This window comes from Argentina anserina, chromosome 3, assembly GCF_933775445.1.
Source record: "Argentina anserina chromosome 3, drPotAnse1.1, whole genome shotgun sequence".
NCBI classification, from domain to species: Eukaryota; Viridiplantae; Streptophyta; class Magnoliopsida; order Rosales; family Rosaceae; genus Argentina; species Argentina anserina.
In genome coordinates, this window is record NC_065874.1 from 31,543,408 (window position 1) to 31,563,226 (window position 19,819).

The window sequence follows — 19,819 nt, forward strand, 5'->3', positions numbered from 1 at the left end:
TCGCAAAAGCCCGTAATATCCGTTTTAAGTAAGAGAATTTGAATCTTCTTATTTCTGAAAATACCCGGCGGGATCTGTTATTTATTTAAATATATTAAGGCCCCACCCGCCGTTGACGAGCCCTACAAAGAAACAAAGGTTAGTTTCAAAACTGATTCTGTTTCTCATAATTCCTTTTATGTCTCAAAACTTTGAAACTTCAACCGTTATATTCTGATGCTGTGAAGGTGGTTTTGTTTGTATTGGGTTTTGATAAGAGGAATGTGTGAGAGAGAAATAAACCCGGTGCTGATAAGGTCGTCGTAGCAGCAGCTCCGGAGGGCCCACCGCGGGCTTTGGATCGGAAATTCTCTCAGGTGTTCGGCGAGCGTACAGCCGGTGAAGAAGTTCAGGAAGGTAATTGATATGACCTTGTTTGGATCCAATTGGTATTTATTTATTTGTTTTGCATTCAAGTTTTGATTTTTATTGGAATTTTGATATGGGTTCGATCGTGTGATATGCGGTTGCTTTTGAGAACAGTTCTATGGGATACAAATCTTGTTCTGGGTTTTGAGGGTGGTGTTTGTAAGGGTCTGGAGCTTATCGCAGTTAGAAATTGTACTTTGATTGTTTTCTTGGTTCAGTCTGCTGTGTCTTTCCACCCATTTCCGAGTCTCATTGTTGTTTCCTTTGTTATTATGTTTGATTTCAGAGGCTGCTGGCGTGTTTATAACCTTTGTAATGATTTCTGAAATTGGGTTAGCTGCAAATGCCTCATTTTGAAATAAGTAGGGTTAGTTGGTTTGAATGGAATGTATATTCATGTTATAAAACTCTAGAAGATGAAAAGAGGAACTGTTAATAGATGAAATCAATGTTTTATTTTCATAGATACGCATTGAAACAAGGCTACTCCGAATCATCCTCCGGTTCTGCTGGGCCGCCTCAATTGAGGTTCAAGCTCAACCCTGAAGGTAAATTTCACTTACTCTCTTGCTCTTTGGTTTGAATTTATAACTTTATTGTGGTGAAAATTGATTTGTTTTAGGGTTCTTGTAGTTTTATACTCTCTTCTGTATTGGGTTGCTGGGTAATTCAGAAAGATGAAAGCTTTGCAGTGCTTATCATAGTTGCAAGTTGCAACACTATTATGCTGATAAACTTGAGCTGGGATTATTGTTAGGTTTTGGAATCTTGCACTTTTGGTAATAGTCATGTGTTTAAGAATCTGAATTTGAAAAGCTTTGTTTGTATTTTCTACAATGTGTGCTATATTGGTGAATGCAAGCATTTTGTTAGGTGTTTTGTGTGAATGACAGTGTTTACATTGTGCTGTTAGATGATTCGAATTTCTTGGAGGATGAGAACACCAAGATGTTCACAAGAAAGGTGGCGGATCATTACAGTGCAAGGAAAAATCAAACTTTGGAGGAGCGAGATGCTAGTCCGATTATGCATTTGAAAAAGCTGAACAATTGGGTTGGTCCTTAAATCGTCTATACACTTCAGAATGTTATGATCACGGTCTGTATTTTGTTGTTGATATGGTTCCTTTTCTTATCTTACAGATTAAGAGTGTCTTGATTCAGCTGTATGCTTGCCGTGGCGACTCTGTTCTTGATCTTTCTTGTGGCAAGGTATTGGTGGTCCATTTTTCTCCCTCTATCCCCTTTTGTTTCACTAAACTATCTCTAATATCTTATTTTCGTTAGGGAGGGGATCTAATTAAGTAGGACAAGGCTAAAATTGGGTACTACGTTGGTATCGACATTGCTGAGGGATCGGTAAGTGCTGAAATCTTGTAATAGTAAACTCCATTAGCTGACATTCTTTTTATAAATACATTGTTACAGCGATGGAATCATTTTTAATTGTCTGTCTATGCTGTTCATCAAAGTTTGTCTTTCATTTGGAGTCTAGAGTATCATTCTAGAATCATTTTTCATTGTTTTGCCATGGAATTACTGGCCTCAAACTTATTAGGTGTAAGTTTGTACCATACTTGTAGATTTCTAGTTGGTTTAAGTTAAAACTATAAAGAAGCATTTTGTATTCAGGTCTGTAGTTTGTGTTCTTGTTCACTATTAAGTGTTGTAGAGTGCTCATTAGAATCTTGTTTGGTGTGGGTTGAAGATCTCTGTCTTGTGAATAAACTTGCAGAAATTTCTAGTCTGATGATATTCAATTAATTTATATAGTCCTAAGAGATTTTATAGAATCTTCGTGTTTGATTCAATTAATTTCTGGAGTCCCAAATTGAGAGGTTTTATCATGTGTTTGATCTTGGTTTTTGATCATTCCAACAGATATAGGGTACTAGTCTCTGAACTTTGCTTGTTTGTTATTCACTTGTTTTGATTTTGATTTTTTTGTTCTGAGAAAGAAATAAAACACTGGAGACAACCTGATAATATGTTGATTCATCACATACTCTTCGTAACAGTATGATCACTATTGTTCGTGGTACTACCCTTCTTCATTCATTTTTTCCAAGTATGCGTTTTGCTTTTGGGGGTGTATTTCCTGAGGACAAGGTATCTATGTATCTGTGCTCAGTTCTTGTCAAGACATGCTGATGCCTTTTTAGTTCTGATATTTTAATTTAACTTTATAATGTTATGTTTTAAAATATTCACAGATAGAGGATTACCGTACCCGTTACAATGTTTTATAAAGTGTTAGGATTTTAGTCTGTATAACACTTCTGTTTATCTATTTTGAACTTGGTGGTCTCTCGTTGTCAGCAACTTATTAGAATTGATGTGATGTAAAATTTAAAGGAATTCAGTTTATTGAGCCAAAGAAACATAGCTTTTATCTATCGATGTGAAATTCTAACTATGATTTGATTGTTGAGTTCTTCAAGTCACATTGGCAGGTGCCCGATCGACCATATTCATTATTTAGATTGTCAATTACCGAAGTGACCACTAATATAGTATAACTTTTATACTTCATTTGAGTTACACATGACATGTAACATATTTAAGCGACTATATGTAGGAAACGAAACGTCTCGTACTCAATCGATATCACACGATGTGATCGTTACATATAATTATGCTATGATAAAAAATTAATCGAATTTCGGGTTTATTCGACCGTTTGTTTGTCCGGTTAACTTAAATTACTGTCATTAAATATGTAGTTAGTGTTATACTGACACGACATGTGTGTCGTCTGATATATACTAAGACAACATATTTGTGTCATCTAATGTATACCCATAGGACTTATATATGTACATAGCCTTTCCACAAAGAGATGCATTTTTTGGTTATTTTAATGGGATAAGTAAAATGACTTAGTTTCTTCATTATATTTCAATATGAGTGGCCACTTTAGTAATCGTGGATTAAGTTAGACGAATGTTTAATTAATAACGGCCGAAAATTACCACACTAAGGATAATTAGCTCTATCTACCTATATAAAAAATTAAAATAATTTTAATCGTGCAACACGGCTGCTCTTAAGGAGGTTGTGTTTAAATTAGGGTTAACCGCGTAGATCGATACCCTAACGATTACGAACTTCGGTGAATTTCATAGCGTACGAATATCTCATTAACCTAATCACATCCAACGGTCAGAGTGTTATTATGTGAATTTTACTTATGTGAATCACAATGTGTCTACTAATGTTGTATAACATTCTTATTATGTTAAATGTAATTGTGTTTGTTTATAAACAAACTACACTGAGAAGATAAAATTTGGGAAAATCGACCGTAGGATATCGTCGATATAGTGCACTATAGCTGTGGTAGAAAAATTCACTAATTTTTTGTAACGGTTGGTTCTCGATCCACACGGTTAGCTCTTTGTACCCTGTAGAGTTAACTATCCTAACTATGTGGTAATTTTTTCGAGCGTCATAACTATTTTTTATATTTTTGAGAAGATTTTATATCCTTTTAAATCAACTAACAGTCAATGAATGGACATGTGGAGCAATTCTGGCCGCTTGTAAAAATTACCACGCTCTAAACCCACGTAAAAAATTTAAAATTATTTTAATCGCGTAACACGGCTGCTCTTAAGGAGGTAGTGTTAATGATGGTTGACCAAATAGATCGAGAGCCCAATGATTATGAAATTTAGTGAATATTGTACCGTACCAATATCTCATTAACCTGATCACATCTAATGATTAGAGTTTTTATTCAATGAATTTTACTAATGTGAATAATGTGTTTACTAATGTTGTATAAAAGTCTTATTATGTTGAATGTAACTGTGTCTGTTTATAAACTTACTACAATGAGGATAAAATTTGGGAAATTCGAGCATAGGATATCGTCGATATAGTGTACTATAGCCATCGTAGAAATTTACTAATTTTCGGTAACGTTTGTTTCTCGATCCACACGGTTAGCTTTGTGTACCCCATACCCTTCTAAGGGGAGCTATGTTACACAAACATAATTATCTAAATTTGTTACATGAGTTGAGAGAGCGTGGTACCGGCAACACGTAGTAATTTTTGTGGAATTTTCGGATACCTGTGATTCTTTTTTTTAAATATTTTTTGAAGTTGCTAAATCATTTTAAAACTTTAATAATAGGCACGGTGCCTACAAAATTCCACGACAATTAGTATATTCTCTCATTGATGTGCTCTATTTATTGGTTTATATTTTTTTAATAATCATATTCGGATAACACACCCGCTCTTAGCAAGGTAAGAGGCATAAAAAGAATAATGTGTAGATCAAGACTCAAACATAACTGAAACTTAGTGAATTTTCTACCATGGCTATAATACATTATAGTTACAATATCCTAAGGTTGGTTTTTCAAAAAAAATCTCTTAGTATAGTTGGTTTATAAACGAAACATTTACATATAACCTAATACAAAAACCACATTATTAGGATTATTGTGATTCACGTGACTAAATTTAGAAAATGAAATTCTAACCGTTGGATGTGATCATCTCTATAAAATATGGCTATGGTATGAAATTCACCGATTTAAATATTTGTTCGGGTCTTGATCCAAGCGATTAGCCATAATTAATATAATACCTCCCATACGCAGCTGTGTGTACAGATAAATTCATTTAAAAAATTTACATTACTAGATAGAGCGGATTATCCTGAGACGCCGGTAATTTTCGGAGATGTTTTCAAGTATCGGTGTTATTTTCTATGATTTTTATAAGATTTAAAATCATTTATAATTAGCTAAAAATAAAAAAGAGACACGTGGCTTGATCCCGGCCACATATTTGTCTTTAAAATAATTTGACAACTTTTTCAATTTGTTTAAGAACAATCAAAATTATGTCTTCTTAATAGGGTAAAGACGATAGATTTCTGTCGTCTATCCCACATTTGAAAATTGAAGGGGAAATTAGAAAAAAGTGACATCTCTCACTATCAATTAGAAAAACATCACCACTAATAGCTTAATTATAAAAGGGTAAGCTATTTTATATTAAAATTATAAAATAGTTAACAAAATTAGAAGAAATTATGAAATAGTCAGTTTTTTCACATTTTTATGACTGTTGTACTCTTCTCTCTTTAACCATCAGTGTAACCAAATTTCACAGACGAGAAAATCACCGAAGCTTCGTATTCTGAATTCAAAAACCTCCCACGACTTTGATCCTCTTGTCCGCCGACTGTACTAGCTTAGCCTCCCCGCCGTCGTCACCGTCGCCACCGTCGTTTCGCTCGTTCATTATGACAGTTCTAGCTTCCTCAAAGTTCGGTTACTCTCTTGCAAGATTCGCTCTCACCGTTGTCACTCTCTTTCATTTTGACATTTTCTACCTTCCTCCAAGTTTGGTTGCTCTCCTGCAATCTTCGCCGTCGCCGCCGCCATCAATTCAGGTTAGTTTCTGCGCAATTCGATTTGATTGTTAGAGAACTAATTTGTTTCAATTCAATTCTTATTCGTGCTGTTAGTTGTGCTTACTTCGTTTCATTTTCGCGTTCTGATCATGCATCTTGTTTTTGTATTTCAATTCCAATTTGCGCTTGCTACTGGATTTTGGTTATGATTTTTCTTGCTTGTAAATTGATTTGGTTTTTGCTGTTGTTGTTATAGTTTTGGTTTTGCTGATCTTTTTTTCATGAATGCTTCAATGTACTTGTTTAGTTGATCTATGACTTTCATATTCAAGATTTTTTGAGTTATATCACGAGGTTTTTGTGATTTTGAGTTGTGCATTTCCATTGTATGTCTGTTTGTCACACCTGCTGTCACACCTTCTGTAACACACCCTGTCACACATGTTGTTATACCGCCTGTCACACGTCCTGTCACACCACCTGTCACACCTCCTTTCACAGTTCCTGTCACATTTCTTGTCACACCTCAAGTCACATAACCTGTTTTACTTTTTTTTGTAGGTCATAATGCATTCTGTTTATACAGGAAAGCATTCATATTGTGGCAAAGGAGGAGCGATTTCATTTTCAGATAACTGCAGCTTTTTCGATATTTGTGAGCGAGTGAGAGGTAGATTTCCAAATCTCAATAAAATGAACTTGAAGGTGCATTTTAAAGTTCATCCTGATATTATTGAATATCAGTTGGAAAATGATATTGATATGAAGATGATGTTTCGAATGATGGCATGTCATGTCTAAGATTTTCTAGATATTGATATTTTTTCTGTTGATATGGGTGTTTTCGGGTCAGAAAGTATCGTAAGTGATAATATTAGTGACGATAGTAGTGTTTTCTTCGAAGACAACCCGTTGTTGGGTTGCTATAAGCGGGAGGATCCGAAGACATCAGACTCAAGAATGGGGTACACTTATTCGTTCTGTTGATCAAATATTTGAGGGTGGGGTGGATGATTTTCGATCAAAACTTCGCATGTATGCGGTTGAGTTGGGGTTTGAAATTGATTGGGTGAGGAACAATAAGCAAACTGTTGTAGCTTGTTGTAGCAAGAAGTTGTCAGATGGTTGTGACTGGCTTGTGAAGGCATCCTTGTGCAGGTACTACTATTGCTGATTTTTATTACTATTTGTGCATTTTCATTCAGTGTGATAGTCACACTACCTATCACATTGTCACACCCCATGTCACACATTTTCACCTATTGTCAAACTACTTATCACACCTCCTGTCACATATGTTGTCTCACTTTTATGTTACTCTAGTATTCACACTTTCTGTTGCACCTTCTGTCACACTGCTTGTCACACCGCCTGTCACAACCGTTGTCACACCTCCTGTCACACTTTTGTCACACCTACTGTCACACCTGCTTTCACACCAGCTATCACACCACTTGTCAAACTTTTTTAACACCTAGTGTCATATTATCAATTTTTTTCTTTATATTTATGCAGGCACAACAATATTTTTTTGTATTACAAAGTTGGTCAACGAGCACAAGTGTCGTGGTGTTGTACGTCTTCAGAAGAGTAGCATGATGGGATCAAAGATAATAAAATCACTATGCTTGACAAGCTTCGTGCCGATCCTAAAAGTCAGCTGTTGATATATCCAAGGAGTTGAAGACTGATTATGGATTGGATGTGCCATATCATAAAGTTTGGTATGGCAAAGAACTTGCTAGGGGTGCTATAATGGGTAATAAAGTCGAATCTTATGCTTAGTTGCACTGCTTTTGTCAACAGACCGTTACTGCCAACCCAGAATCTGAAATCAATGTGGAGATTTGCATCGAATCAAAAAGGTTTCGGCGTATGTTTGTTTCGTATTCAGCTTGGATGAAGGGTTTTCAAGCTTGGCAACCTCTTCTATTCATTGATGCGACATTCATCACCAACAAATACCAAGGTCAACTTCTTGCTGCAACTTCCAAGGATGGAAATAGTGGTACTTTCTCTATCTTTTATTTTTCTTTGACTGTTAATGGTAGTGTGACAGACATTGTGACTGATAGTGTGATAGGTAGTGTGATAGATGTTGTGACCGGAAGTAGTAGTGTGACTGTTTTCGACTAATTTTGTTTTTCACGAATGTATCTGGTAGTTTATGCCATTGTTGATGCATAATCTAAGAGTAACTGGAGATTCTTCCTCGAGTTTTTGTCTATTCAGCTATCAAAGTACTCCTCACGTGAGGTTACATTTATTTTAGATCGAAATACCGGCCTTCTTGGTGCATATCCAAAAGTCTTTCCTCTAAATCCTTTAGGATTCTGTTTCAGGTACCTTCTTGCTAATTTGGAAGGCCGTTATACCGGCAATGCCTACCTCAAGCATATGATCTCTAATTTTTTTTATTCAATGTGCTTATCCTTGCACAGTTGATGCATATGAAAAAAATATGGAAGCGTTGCTCGCATAAGGTAGCACACCAATTGAGGACTTTTTAGAAGATCTTCCAAAGCAGAGTTGGTGTGTAGCTTTTTTCAAGGGTCAAATGTATGTTTTCTGCAACTTTTTTGCTGGTGTCCAATGTTTTTTTGTTTGTTATATATGTTTCTGGTGACGTGATTGGTTTTTGTTGATGATTCTGGGACTGGTTATGTGGCTGTAGTGCAACTTAATGGTGTGACAGGTGTTGTGACAGGAAGTGTGACATGTGTTGTGACAGGTGGTGTGACAGTGGTTGTGACAGTCGGTGTGACAGGTGTTGTGACAGGAAGTGTGACAGGTGTTGTGATAAGGAGTGTGGCTGGTTCTCTGACATTTTTTAGACTAATATTATTATTTCTTTTCCAGGTATCGTGAGATGACAAATAACATGGAAGAGTGTTTTAAGAATTGGTTGTTGCCTATGAAAAGTCTTTCAATTGTTGAGATGAATGAGGCTATTCGTGTGAAGTCAATGGAACTTATTGTGGCTCGGAAATGAGAGGCAAAAGATTGGGTCTCAATTTTGTGTCCAAAGATGAAACTACAACTGAAAACCAACTTGGGTAATGGTACACATTGGAATATTAGCAAATCAGATTCTTATGTTTATGAAGTTCATTGCATAAAGTATAGAGTTATGGTGAATTTGTCAATATCTTATTGTTCATGTGGTGAATGGAGTACTAAGGGTTTCCCATGTTCACATGCTCTATGCGCTATTCAAGCACATGGTTCCTCTTCTTATGACTATGTCGTGTCTTTCTTCAAGGTATTCTCTTTTTTCGTTGGTTCTCTTTTCCAGTGTGTATTATTTCTTCATTTTTGCACAATAATATGTTTTAACTCATTTGTTCTATACTTGCTGCTTATAGACGGAGAAGTATCGTGAAACTTATTCTTACCCGTTCAGTCATGTTTCATCTATTGCCGAGCCGTTGGAGCTTCCAAAGTCAGTTGTTGTTCATCCCCCCATCACAAGGCGGCCAACTAGAAGACCAAAGAAACAAAGGGGGTACAAAAGTAAGGCTGGAGGTGGGAGGAGGATGATAAAGTGTGGTAGGTGTGGAAAATTGGGCAGGCACAACAGGACAAGTTGCAACAATCCGATATAGTTTTCTCTAGTCATAGAACCAAACACATAGGCAGTTACATTGGAGATTTATAACTAGATCTATATTCATTATATTTGTTTTGAATTGATCACTGTTTAGTTATGAATTAATCACTGTTTAGTTATGTTGAATGAAATGTATTCAATTGGTAGCAGAATAAAGCGGTGCAACGGCTCACTGCAGATTTTTTCAAACTACTTGTCTCAAGTGCTAGCACACACCCTATCACAGTGAAATGTAATCAATTAATTATTCGATACAATTCTTAAATTGCAACAAAATGCTCTGTAAATAATCACACTACATGTTAGTTCTTCAACGATATATGTTGTTATGAACATATCACAAGTCACACAACCGCTCACAAGCGCTGTCACACAACCTGTCACAAGTGCTGTTACAATTCTGTCACAACGTTGTATGTCACACCTGTCACAAGGGTCGTCACAAGCACTATCACAGAACCTGTCACAAGGACAGTCACAAACGCTGTCACAGAACCTGTCACAAGCGCTGTCACAGATCCTGTCACAATCTCTGTCACACAGTCACATTATAAGAAAATCGAACATGCAGTTTGAAATTTCCGGATAATACTTAATTTTTCAAAAGTACCAATTGTGATAAATTACTATCAACATTGTCGATGGTACAATCAAATTCAACTAATTGTTTTGATAATAACCTATAACCTATGAACTTTATGCATTAGCTGTTTGAACTTTTAGATATTAATTGTTTCAGGATTCAGTTTCAACCAAAATTGAGGGTGACTTATAAACTTCTTGATGACATTTGCTCGCCACTTCTTGCAGAATTTTATCAATTTGTCTTTCTTATTCATCTTCCTTTGGACTGGTCGCTCCTTCGCAATGCAATGCATGTAATACATCACCAAAGCTCCACACTCTAGCGTGGTTGTCAAAAATTAGACTATCAAAAATGTGTGGTCATAATACTAGCTACAGTATAAGTCACATGCACAGTCACAAAAATTAAGAATGTGGGATGAAAATAGTTTGCACTTACGAATTATCTGGTTATTGGATTGGTATAGAGTTTTTACTTGGTAACCTGTAATGGCTGATGTTGAACTTTCCCGACTTTCTGTACTGCTTCGCCCAATTGATTGTCTTTATTTCCTTTTCAGTGAGGGATTGTTTGTTGAAAATAAGATTATCATATGTACTCTTGTTGCTGAACTTCATCCTACACCCTTGGCTAATCATTTCATCATATTGCTCTGCAACTGCTTTGATCCAGAGTCCCACCATTTCGGCCTGTGCAATCATTTAAAAAACAGAAAGAACCAAATACAGTCAAATTACCAGTGTAAACGTTATGTGACAGAAGCTGTGACAACATGTGTGATAGGATCTGTGATAGTCAGACCTCCTTTTCCAACCTTTTTTTTTCAAAGTGTAAAAGTTATGGGACAACAGGTGTAAGAAATACAAAGAAACACTAAATCAGAGAAGAATGAGTTACAAAGGTACCAATTTCTTGGCATCCTCCCACGGTAGCCCCCCTTCTTTGTGCTTTGGCTCCATATAATCGAGATGATAAAACATTGGCGGGTGTGTCTGAAATACCAGCAGCATGTAGTGGTATGAGATTGTATGGATCATCGGGAATAACAAAATATATGCTTCTCCCAAGTACTCATATAGTTTCTCCCCCATATGCTCGTGGATGCTCTTGGCATGTAGATTTTCGACAGCATACTGTTTGAATCAAGAAAGTAGACAATCAGAATTCCAGTAACAACATCAGTCAATAAAAAAATGGTTCGTCGATTTAAATTAATGTCTCACCCATGTCAAAATTGGCATTGCCTTTGCTACCGAGTCACTCATTGATGGAGACACACGAAGTTTAGAATTCAGAATACAACCAAATGCATCTATCACATTGCATGTGATTGCTTTACTCTATATGAATCACTTAAGGTGAGTTTTGGTGAATTCTGTTCCAATCGGGCCATTAAACAATAGCGTCCTGCAATGTACATATTACACACGATGAGTCATCATCACAAGTTACAACTACATTAATAGATCAAATAATAAAGAAATGGAAACTAATTTACGAAACCAGCCACACCTCCTGTGAAACCATCTGTCACAGTAACATTTTTGTCTTGTGACATGTATTGTGATAGAATTGTGACAGGCAATGTGATAGAAAATGTGACAGACATAATTCATAGAAACTCACTAACGAGACCAAACACACCACTTGTCACATACTCTGTTACACCACCTGTCACACCTCTTATCATAGTAAGATTTCTATTGAGACAGGAATTGTGACAGGAATTGTGACAGGCAATGTAACAGGCAATGTGAAACAAGTCATACAATAATTTTTACAGAAACATGTAAAAGAAACAAATCACATTTTGCAAAGAAAACCACAATGGTGTAGAAAACATAATTCACACCCGCTGCTTGTATTGTTCCAGCACCGTGTCCATTCATTCCTTGTCTTCTCATCCATGCATTTGACAACGTCAAATTCATCCCAATCAATAACCTCAACTTGGCTAATTGCTGATGGCATGCCATCATCTGGTATATCATATACCAAATCCCTATCATCTTTGATGATATATGATTCCCATACCTCCTCCTCTTCTTCTGCTGCATCACTCTTTGACTTCTCCCCTTTTTGCTTTTCATTCCGCTCCAAATTCTTCTTTCAGTTTTCCTCTTACTCCTTCTTTTTTTCCATTATTTTCCTCTTCACGTCCCCCCCTAAAATATGTCGTCCCTCTTCTTTTCCATTATTTTTCTTGTTTTAATGCGTGAAATGTATGAATCCATTCCCATTGTCAAAGTAGTCTCACCAGATTTTTTATCATCAATCTTCATGGTGAAGCTATTTTCAGAATTATATGTGATGCAAGCAGCTCAATGGATATGCATCCGGAGAAAATGAAACTTGGTTCTTCTCGGCTTCAGCCTCCATGTCAATGTTGGCCTCTGGTGTCTTGAAGTTTTCGAGTGGAATATTGATTACCGGTGCGGTTGGAGATGAAAAATCCACTAGAGGAGAGAGGCCAGACATGAGTTTGAAGGACGGCATGTCAAACTCCGGGGTGCATGGAGTCTTTTTGGCTTGTGTAGGGACTGCTCCTGTTTTCACTATAACAAAATTCTCATATGTACTTTGTTGATTTTACATATTTCTGTAGAAAATTATTGTATGACTTGTGTCACATTGCCTCTCACATGGCCTGTCACAAGAATTATATTAGTGTGATAGATGGTGTGACAGAATATGTGACAGCTGATGTGACTGGTCTTATATGTGAGTTTCTATGAATCATGAATGATTAATTATGTTTTATACACACTTGTGTTTTTCTTTCCCATATGTACTTTGTTACTTTTACATGTTTATGTAGAAAATTGTTCTATGACTTGTGTCACACTGCCTGTCACATGGCCTGTCATAAGAAAATTATTAGTGTGACAGGTAGTATGACAGAATATGTGACAGGTGAAGTGACTGATCTTATATGTGAGTTTCTATTAATCATGAATCATGAATTATGTTTTGTATACCCTTGTGTTTTTCTACCCATATGTACTTTTTTGCTTTTACATGTTTCTATAGAATTGTTGTATGACTTGTGTCACACTGCCTATCACAGGACAAATATTAGTGTGACAGGTAGTGTGACAGATGGTGTGACATAATATGTGTAGCAGTCCCTACACAAGCCATGAGACTTATTATGTGGCTGATACTGTGACTGACTTGTAGCTACCACACAAGTGTGTATAAAACATAATTCATGATTCATAGAAACTTAGAAACATTTTTTGTTCAATGTAATATAAACAAATTATGTTTCATATCAAGTAAAAAAATTTCTCCCCCTCTCCTCCTTCATTTTGCATGAGTTTTCAAGATTTAATTACCATGATCATTTTGTTTCTACTGCAGCTCCTTGCCTTTTCCCACTTTCTCATTCTCTTTCTCCATAGCTAGCTCAATATCTTTGTGGTGCATCTCTTTCTCCTTCTCCTTCTCTACAGCCAGCTCAATATCTTCGTGCTGCATCTCTTTCTCCTTTTCGCTATGTTCATGTGGCTCTTGTTCCATCGGAGCACTCTTGTATTCTTACTTTTCAGATCTTGCTGACAGGGCATTTATCATCCGACTATATTCTTGTATTTTTTTCATCATCTTCTTTGCTTTTCTCTCTTAATTTCTCCAACTCGTGTCTCAGCCTTTCGTTCTCATCCTCATGCTTTACTACTTTCTCCTCCAGACTCGTCTTGATTTGCTGCAATCCAATATTTTTCTCCTGGAGGTCTGCTATTTGTGCCTCCAGTGCCTCGACATGACATTTTGGCATCGGGCCTTCATGTTTCTTAGCATTTTCGTCTTCGTCAGAGCTGCTAAACTCAGGTTCTTGTTTCACCTTGCGAAACAATTTCTAAAACACATATAGATATATCACAGTTACACATGTTGTCACACATTCTGTCACACAACCAGTCACAACAAACATAAAGAACCATATAAAATAAAAGACCATCATATTGATACATACTGCAAGGTGATTATTGTCATACTTCTCAAGAATCGGCACCAGTTTTGATAGGTCCCACTTCAATGCCAGGTTCAATTGGTCGTATGACAAGGGTCTTCTCACATAGCCAGTATTGTTCAAAAATAAGATGTTAATATGGCTTACCAAGTCTTATATGAGAAAATAAAGAAATAAAGAATCACTTCATGCTTACCAAGAGTATATGGCTTGACCGTGTAATTTTTGCGTTAAGCGAAGACCGAAAGATGTGGCCATTTTCCCTTGCCCATGTATTATCTGCCAGTGGTGTTTTTCCCCACAACGCCCTGACATACTCCCATGCGATGAACGATCCTGAGTTGGGGAAAAAGACATGGCTAACATGTCCAGCAATACAAGTCTTGCGACATTGATGTCCCTCTTTTCATCTTCCCCAGCCGCACGATATTCATTTAGCGTCTTTTGCAATGCTCTGTGATTTTCTTATGCGTTAGCCTATTGTTGGTCGAAATTTTTCCAAATATGAGTTATGCCTCCGGAACTTCCTCATTTGACTTGGAATCCACAAACTGCCCCTTGAGTCTCAAACAATTGCGATATGAAGCTATCAGAAATTCTAAAAGTCTTGCCAGCAAAGATGAAGACTTCTTGGCCTTATCATAGTTCTCAAGGATTTTCAATAATCCGTTGATAGACTTCGTCATCATTTTCCTTGTGATCACTCCATCATATACTGCAGAGAAGAACTGCCCAAACGACCCTCGCCTCAATATTTGCAAGGAGCGTGCCTTGATCTTCTTCTTATAAGGAGTAGGATCCGGGTATGCTGATCTACACTTTGCACTTTAGTCTACATAGAAACAATTGAAATATTAGGCACAGTTACTCCATAGTACAATTACTGTAAATAGCACACATCCCCTCACACCTACTGTCACACTCCATGTCACACTACCTATCACACCACCTGTCACAACTACACATACTGTCACACCTTCTGTCACAATTATACATATTGTCACACCTTTTGAAATGCATTATGGCATTCAAATTCCAGGTTTAGCCAAGGCTTAGCTCAAGCTGTGACACATGCTATCACACATACTACTGCTACTCTATATAGCACAGTTATGTTCACAAACAATTAGAGTTTAGCTTAATCAACAATGTTTACCTTTTTTGCTCTTCTTTTTCTCTTTCGGTGCCGTTACTGGTTTTCTCTTTTGGCTTGTTAGTTTTAGATTTCTTTTGTGCTGAAGTCTTCACTTTCACCCTTCCCTTCACCTTAATCTACCTCCCTTAAGTTTTGCACTTTTTTTCTTCCGAGGAATCTCCTCCTCCTCACTCCTATTGCTGCTCTCGTCATCATCTTCACCGGCATTGTCATCATCGTCATCATCATTGTCATTGTCATCATCACTCCCACCACTATTGTCTTTGTTTTCCTCTTCACTATTGGAATTGTCATCATGACTATCCTCAGTGTCATTCTCAGCGTCATCAACACTTGTTTCATTGTTTTTTTGTATTTCATCGTCACTATCTTCGGTCTCTTCCCTCATTCTCTTCCTTTTTTACTTCCTCCTTGCTGATTTTCCGCCTTTTGAGAGTTTTGTTTTTCTTGCTTGGTGGGGCTTTACGTTTTGAATCTGCATAAAATCAATCATAGTGAAAAATTGAGTAACATTTTACCACTAAAAAATGCAGCCAAAACTACTGTCAACCCACTGTCACGTCTGTTACACCATCTGTCACACTAACTGTCACATCTACTGTCACAACATCTGTAACATAACCTGTCATAACATCTGTCACAACATCTGTCACACGTCTTGTCACACCTATTGTCACACCTCCTGTCACACCTTTTTTAATGCATTTTGGCATTAAGATTTCCTATGTTTTAGCTTAAGCTTTCACACATCCTATGACATCTACTGTCACTCATGTCACACCTCATGTCACACCTTTTGAAATGCATTTTGGCATTAAGATTTCCTATGTTTTAGCTTAAGCTGTCACACATCCTATGACATCTACTGTCACATTTGTTTTTGAAATGCATTATGACTTAAGATTTCAAAGGTTTAGCCAAGGCTTATATACTGTTAGACCTACAGCTTGAAATTCAGGGATTAATACCTTGCTGGCGGTCGTGCTTCTGCTTGGTCCTCCATTCGTCAAAGTCTTGATCATCATCATTATGGATTTTTGGACTTGTTTCTTCCTCCTTTTGCCATTTTTGTCCTGAAGAACAAATAAATCAAGAAATTCAAATCGAGTTCAACAACAACCAAATCTGTAACGACCCTAAAATTTCGAGCCTAAAAACTCAAAATTTCAAAATCGTTAGAACACCAAAAACAATCTCAATGAAATCGAAATCATTTAAGTGCACAGCGGATCATCACTGAGTTCTCAATACAACTCAGAAACCAATTATTACAACCCAAATTTATAATTTACATTACGTAAGTTGGAAATGTAATAATCCTCACAATCTCTCACAAAATAGTCACACAAAATCCTCACACAAGCTGGAGATAAATAACTTCAAGTCCTCTGAGCGGTCCGTCAATTCCCGCTAATCCACACATGCGGAGTTATCCACTACACCATCGAATTGGTGCACCGGGATTGTAAACACAAACCCGGTAAGCTTTACAGCTCGTATGAGTAAAATGAAAATATATAACTCGCATATCAAAATATACGAAAATCCACAAATTAAACAAATATAAATGCACTCATGAGTCAGTGGACGGCCCATCTGGTTGTCCCAAAGAAAACGAAGCGCTCATGAGAAATTAAGTAACCCTTCTGGTTACCCAAATGCATTTATAATACGGGTACCAAGAACGCTGGTACACATCTGTTACCCCTCTCGTAATACACCGCTGACATTGGATAGCCACCCGCTACCCAACATCCAAAACAATCTGAGTACCCATGAGCAGATAACCACCCGTTACCTCACATGCAGTACTAAGGCAGACAGACTAGAGCTCTAACTGTATCGTAACTTTCGCCCGGCCAAAGGCTAGGTTCCGACTTGCCAACACGTACAATAATCTCACATCATATTGTACAAAATCAAGTCCGAAGACAAATCGTCATTTTAACAATCACTGTGTTAATAACACGTACAATAATCACACATCATATTGTACAATTCAAAATTATGCTCGATATAATCTCAATTAAATCATAACAGTATATTATATAGCAAACTATATATATTCGTACTTATTTACCATTTATACCATATATATATATAGTCCACTATATCTTATACATGTCATATTTCACAACACATGCTCAATACCAATTTCTCGTCATTGAAATGACCATTTCTAATGAATTAATAACAGTATATAATATAATGAACTATATATATATGTACTTATTACCATTTATACAGTATATATGTAATCCACTATATTGTATACATGTTTGTAATTCATTATTAAATACTCTTGCAAAATATTGAATCACCGCGAGGGTAGATTCGTAAATACGTGAGATTTTACTCACCTTATCGACTCGAGCGTAATTCCACAATTCCCGATGATAATTCATTTCCTCGATTTAACGATCACCTTGAAAAGATAAGAAAAGAATTTAGAATCGTTTCGTAAACCTTTAAATGCCGAAACAGTAATAATCGGTTACTGTTCAGCAATTTTCGGTTTTACGAAGTTACTGTTCACTGTTACTATTCACGGTTACTGTACAAATACACAATAATACGTATTCATGTACGTATAAATACTATATACGTATTTCTGTACGTATAAATATTATATACGTATTCCTGTACGTATAAATATTATATACGTATTTCTGTACGTAAACGTACCGTTTAAATGTAAATGCAAACTCAGTAAATAAAATTTACTAAATTACCCTTTTACAAATTACTTTTTACATTTACTGAAAGTAATTTATATTTACATTTACCGAAGGTAAAATTTAATTACATTTACCGTAGTAAATAAAATTTACATTTACATTTAAGTAAATTACCAAAATACCCCTATCGGAAACACTGTCACACCGCCGCACGTGGCGGCGCGTGGGGTACACGCGCCACCTCCGGCAGGCAGCGCGTGGGGCCCACGCGCCGAGCCCAAAACCGGCGCGTGTGATGTCACCACCACCCCAAAACCCTCCTCCTTTCTCCCCTCTTCCTCTCTCCGGTCCTAGGCCGCCTCCTACTCCTCCCACGCTCCTCCACGCGCCGCCTCTAGGCGGCGGTAACCCTCCCCTCTATCAAACTTCGATCTCACTCCAAACACACCAAAAATCACCACAACAAACACACAATCAATCCTAGCACGTATCTCACCTCGATTCGATGGTGGAAAGCTCGTTTCGAGCTCGGTGGTGGCGATGAAGATCGGTGCCGAAACTTGCAGAAGCTTGGCAACGTCGGGCGTCCTCACGGCGGCGAGTCTCGAGCTGGCGAGCTGAAGGGTGGCTGCCGTGGTCCTCGCGATGTCGTTGGGCCGAGCGGTGCACGTCACGGCGGCCCTGCGTGGTAGATCGCCGGGGCGATTCTCCGAGGTGAGGGTGAGAGTGTTTCGGGGAGAGAGAAAATGAAAGAGACGGAGGGAAGAGAGAGAGAGAGAGAGAGAGAGAGAGAGAGAGAGAGAGAGAGAGAGAGAGAGAGAGAGAGAGGGAGATGGGAGATGGGAGAGAGCTCGGGGTCGAGAGGGAGAGGAGGTTTCGGGGAGAGAGAGAGAACCGAGGGAGAGAGGGTGTGAGCGGCGGAAGTGAAGAGAGAGAGAAGGGTTTCCTGAAATGGAAACCCTAAACTCTAAAACATCCTATTTATACTAGTTTCCAAATCGGAAACTAACTTCCGACGTTAATAACGTTTACCTCCGACGTCCGATTCTAACGTGTCACATACTCGCGAACTCGTATCGACGAGCTCTACAACTTTTGTGAAGGAAGTTTTCACGACCGAGCGACGAAATAAAAGTCGATAAATTCGTTCGGAAACGTAACGTTTTCTTATTAAACGTTCTCGGAACGTTTCCGTTTCCGTTTCGTAACATTTGCAAACAATCAATTTCCTTTTAATTGAATTTCATAACTTTATAGAATTCAATTCAATTCAAATATCGTTTCAAAAATCTAGGGTTATTACAAAATCAAACCCATCGAACAATAGAGAGAGAGAGAGAGAGAGAGAGAGAGAGAGAGAGAGAGAGAGAGAGAGAGAGAGAGAGAGAGAGAGAGAGAGAGAAATCACGAGACTCACATTTAGCCGTTGAAAACGATTGCGTTGGCGCGTCGAATTCGGATTCCTAGTAACTTCGTCGGCAACGTTTTCTCCGTCGTCGTCGTCGTCGCCGTTGTAGTCGTCTTCAAGAGAGAGAATCGTTGAAGTGGAATGAGTTTTGAAGAGAGGTCTGAGTTTGGGTTTTTGAGAGAGAATAGAATAGAGAGCGTTTCACGGTTATAGGTTGCGGTTTATTTGAGTGGCACTACGTTTTAAGCTGTTTTAAAAATGACTTTTTTCTAATTTTCAAAACTTATTTGATCTTTTTATAATTTCATGCATGAAAAATGACTTTTTTATAAGAATCCTAAAATTTAATAGCCAGATTAGTTTTCGCGCGCTCTCTAACCAAAACCGAAAGGAAATCGAGCTATTCTCCGCCTCTCAGCTCTAGCTCTATACCAAAAAGGCAAAAAGCAATCATTTCCCATAAATCAACAAACAATAGGAACCCAAATCATAATGTGAATGAGATTGGTAAGCGTCTTGATGAATCAATATTTTCGAATTTTGTTAGTTTGATATATAGGGTTTACGATTGCGGGTTTTTGGTTCGCATTTGGATTTGGGGTTGTTCCATTTTTTAAATCGATG

The 19,819-nt window shown here is 37.4% G+C and overlaps 1 protein-coding gene and 1 long non-coding RNA gene across 2 annotated transcripts; one reads left to right on the top strand and one right to left on the bottom strand.

Moving 5' to 3' along the window:
- Nucleotides 1-263: 263 nt before the first annotated feature.
- LOC126788808 (uncharacterized) lies at nucleotides 264-2,720 on the top strand. The gene is made up of 5 exons (XR_007671429.1): nucleotides 264-396; nucleotides 874-956; nucleotides 1,322-1,461; nucleotides 1,551-1,619; nucleotides 1,695-2,720. It is a non-coding gene; the product is annotated as an uncharacterized LOC126788808 (long non-coding RNA).
- A 10,840-nt stretch (nucleotides 2,721-13,560) lies between these two features.
- Nucleotides 13,561-15,497, bottom strand: LOC126787495 (uncharacterized). The gene is made up of 3 exons (XM_050513368.1): nucleotides 15,230-15,497; nucleotides 14,469-14,761; nucleotides 13,561-13,839 (listed from the first exon to the last, which is right to left on the bottom strand). The coding sequence occupies exons 1-3, from the start codon at nucleotides 15,495-15,497 to the stop codon at nucleotides 13,561-13,563; spliced, it is 840 nt and encodes a 279-aa protein (XP_050369325.1).
- Between the last annotated feature and the right edge of the window lie 4,322 nt (nucleotides 15,498-19,819).

What these genes read in the sequence shown, in the direction of transcription:
- LOC126787495 (XM_050513368.1), bottom strand. Translation starts at nt 15,497, where the DNA reads ATGAGGGAAGAGACCGAAGATAGTGACGATGAAATACAAAAAAACAAT. An exon ending in AAGTGCAAAACTTAAGGGAG is followed by an intron (nt 14,762 to 15,229) that starts GTAGATTAAGGT and finishes AGTGTAGATCAG; the next exon opens with CATACCCGGATCCTACTCCT. An exon ending in CAAATGAGGAAGTTCCGGAG is followed by an intron (nt 13,840 to 14,468) that starts GCATAACTCATA and finishes TATGTGTTTTAG; the next exon opens with AAATTGTTTCGCAAGGTGAA.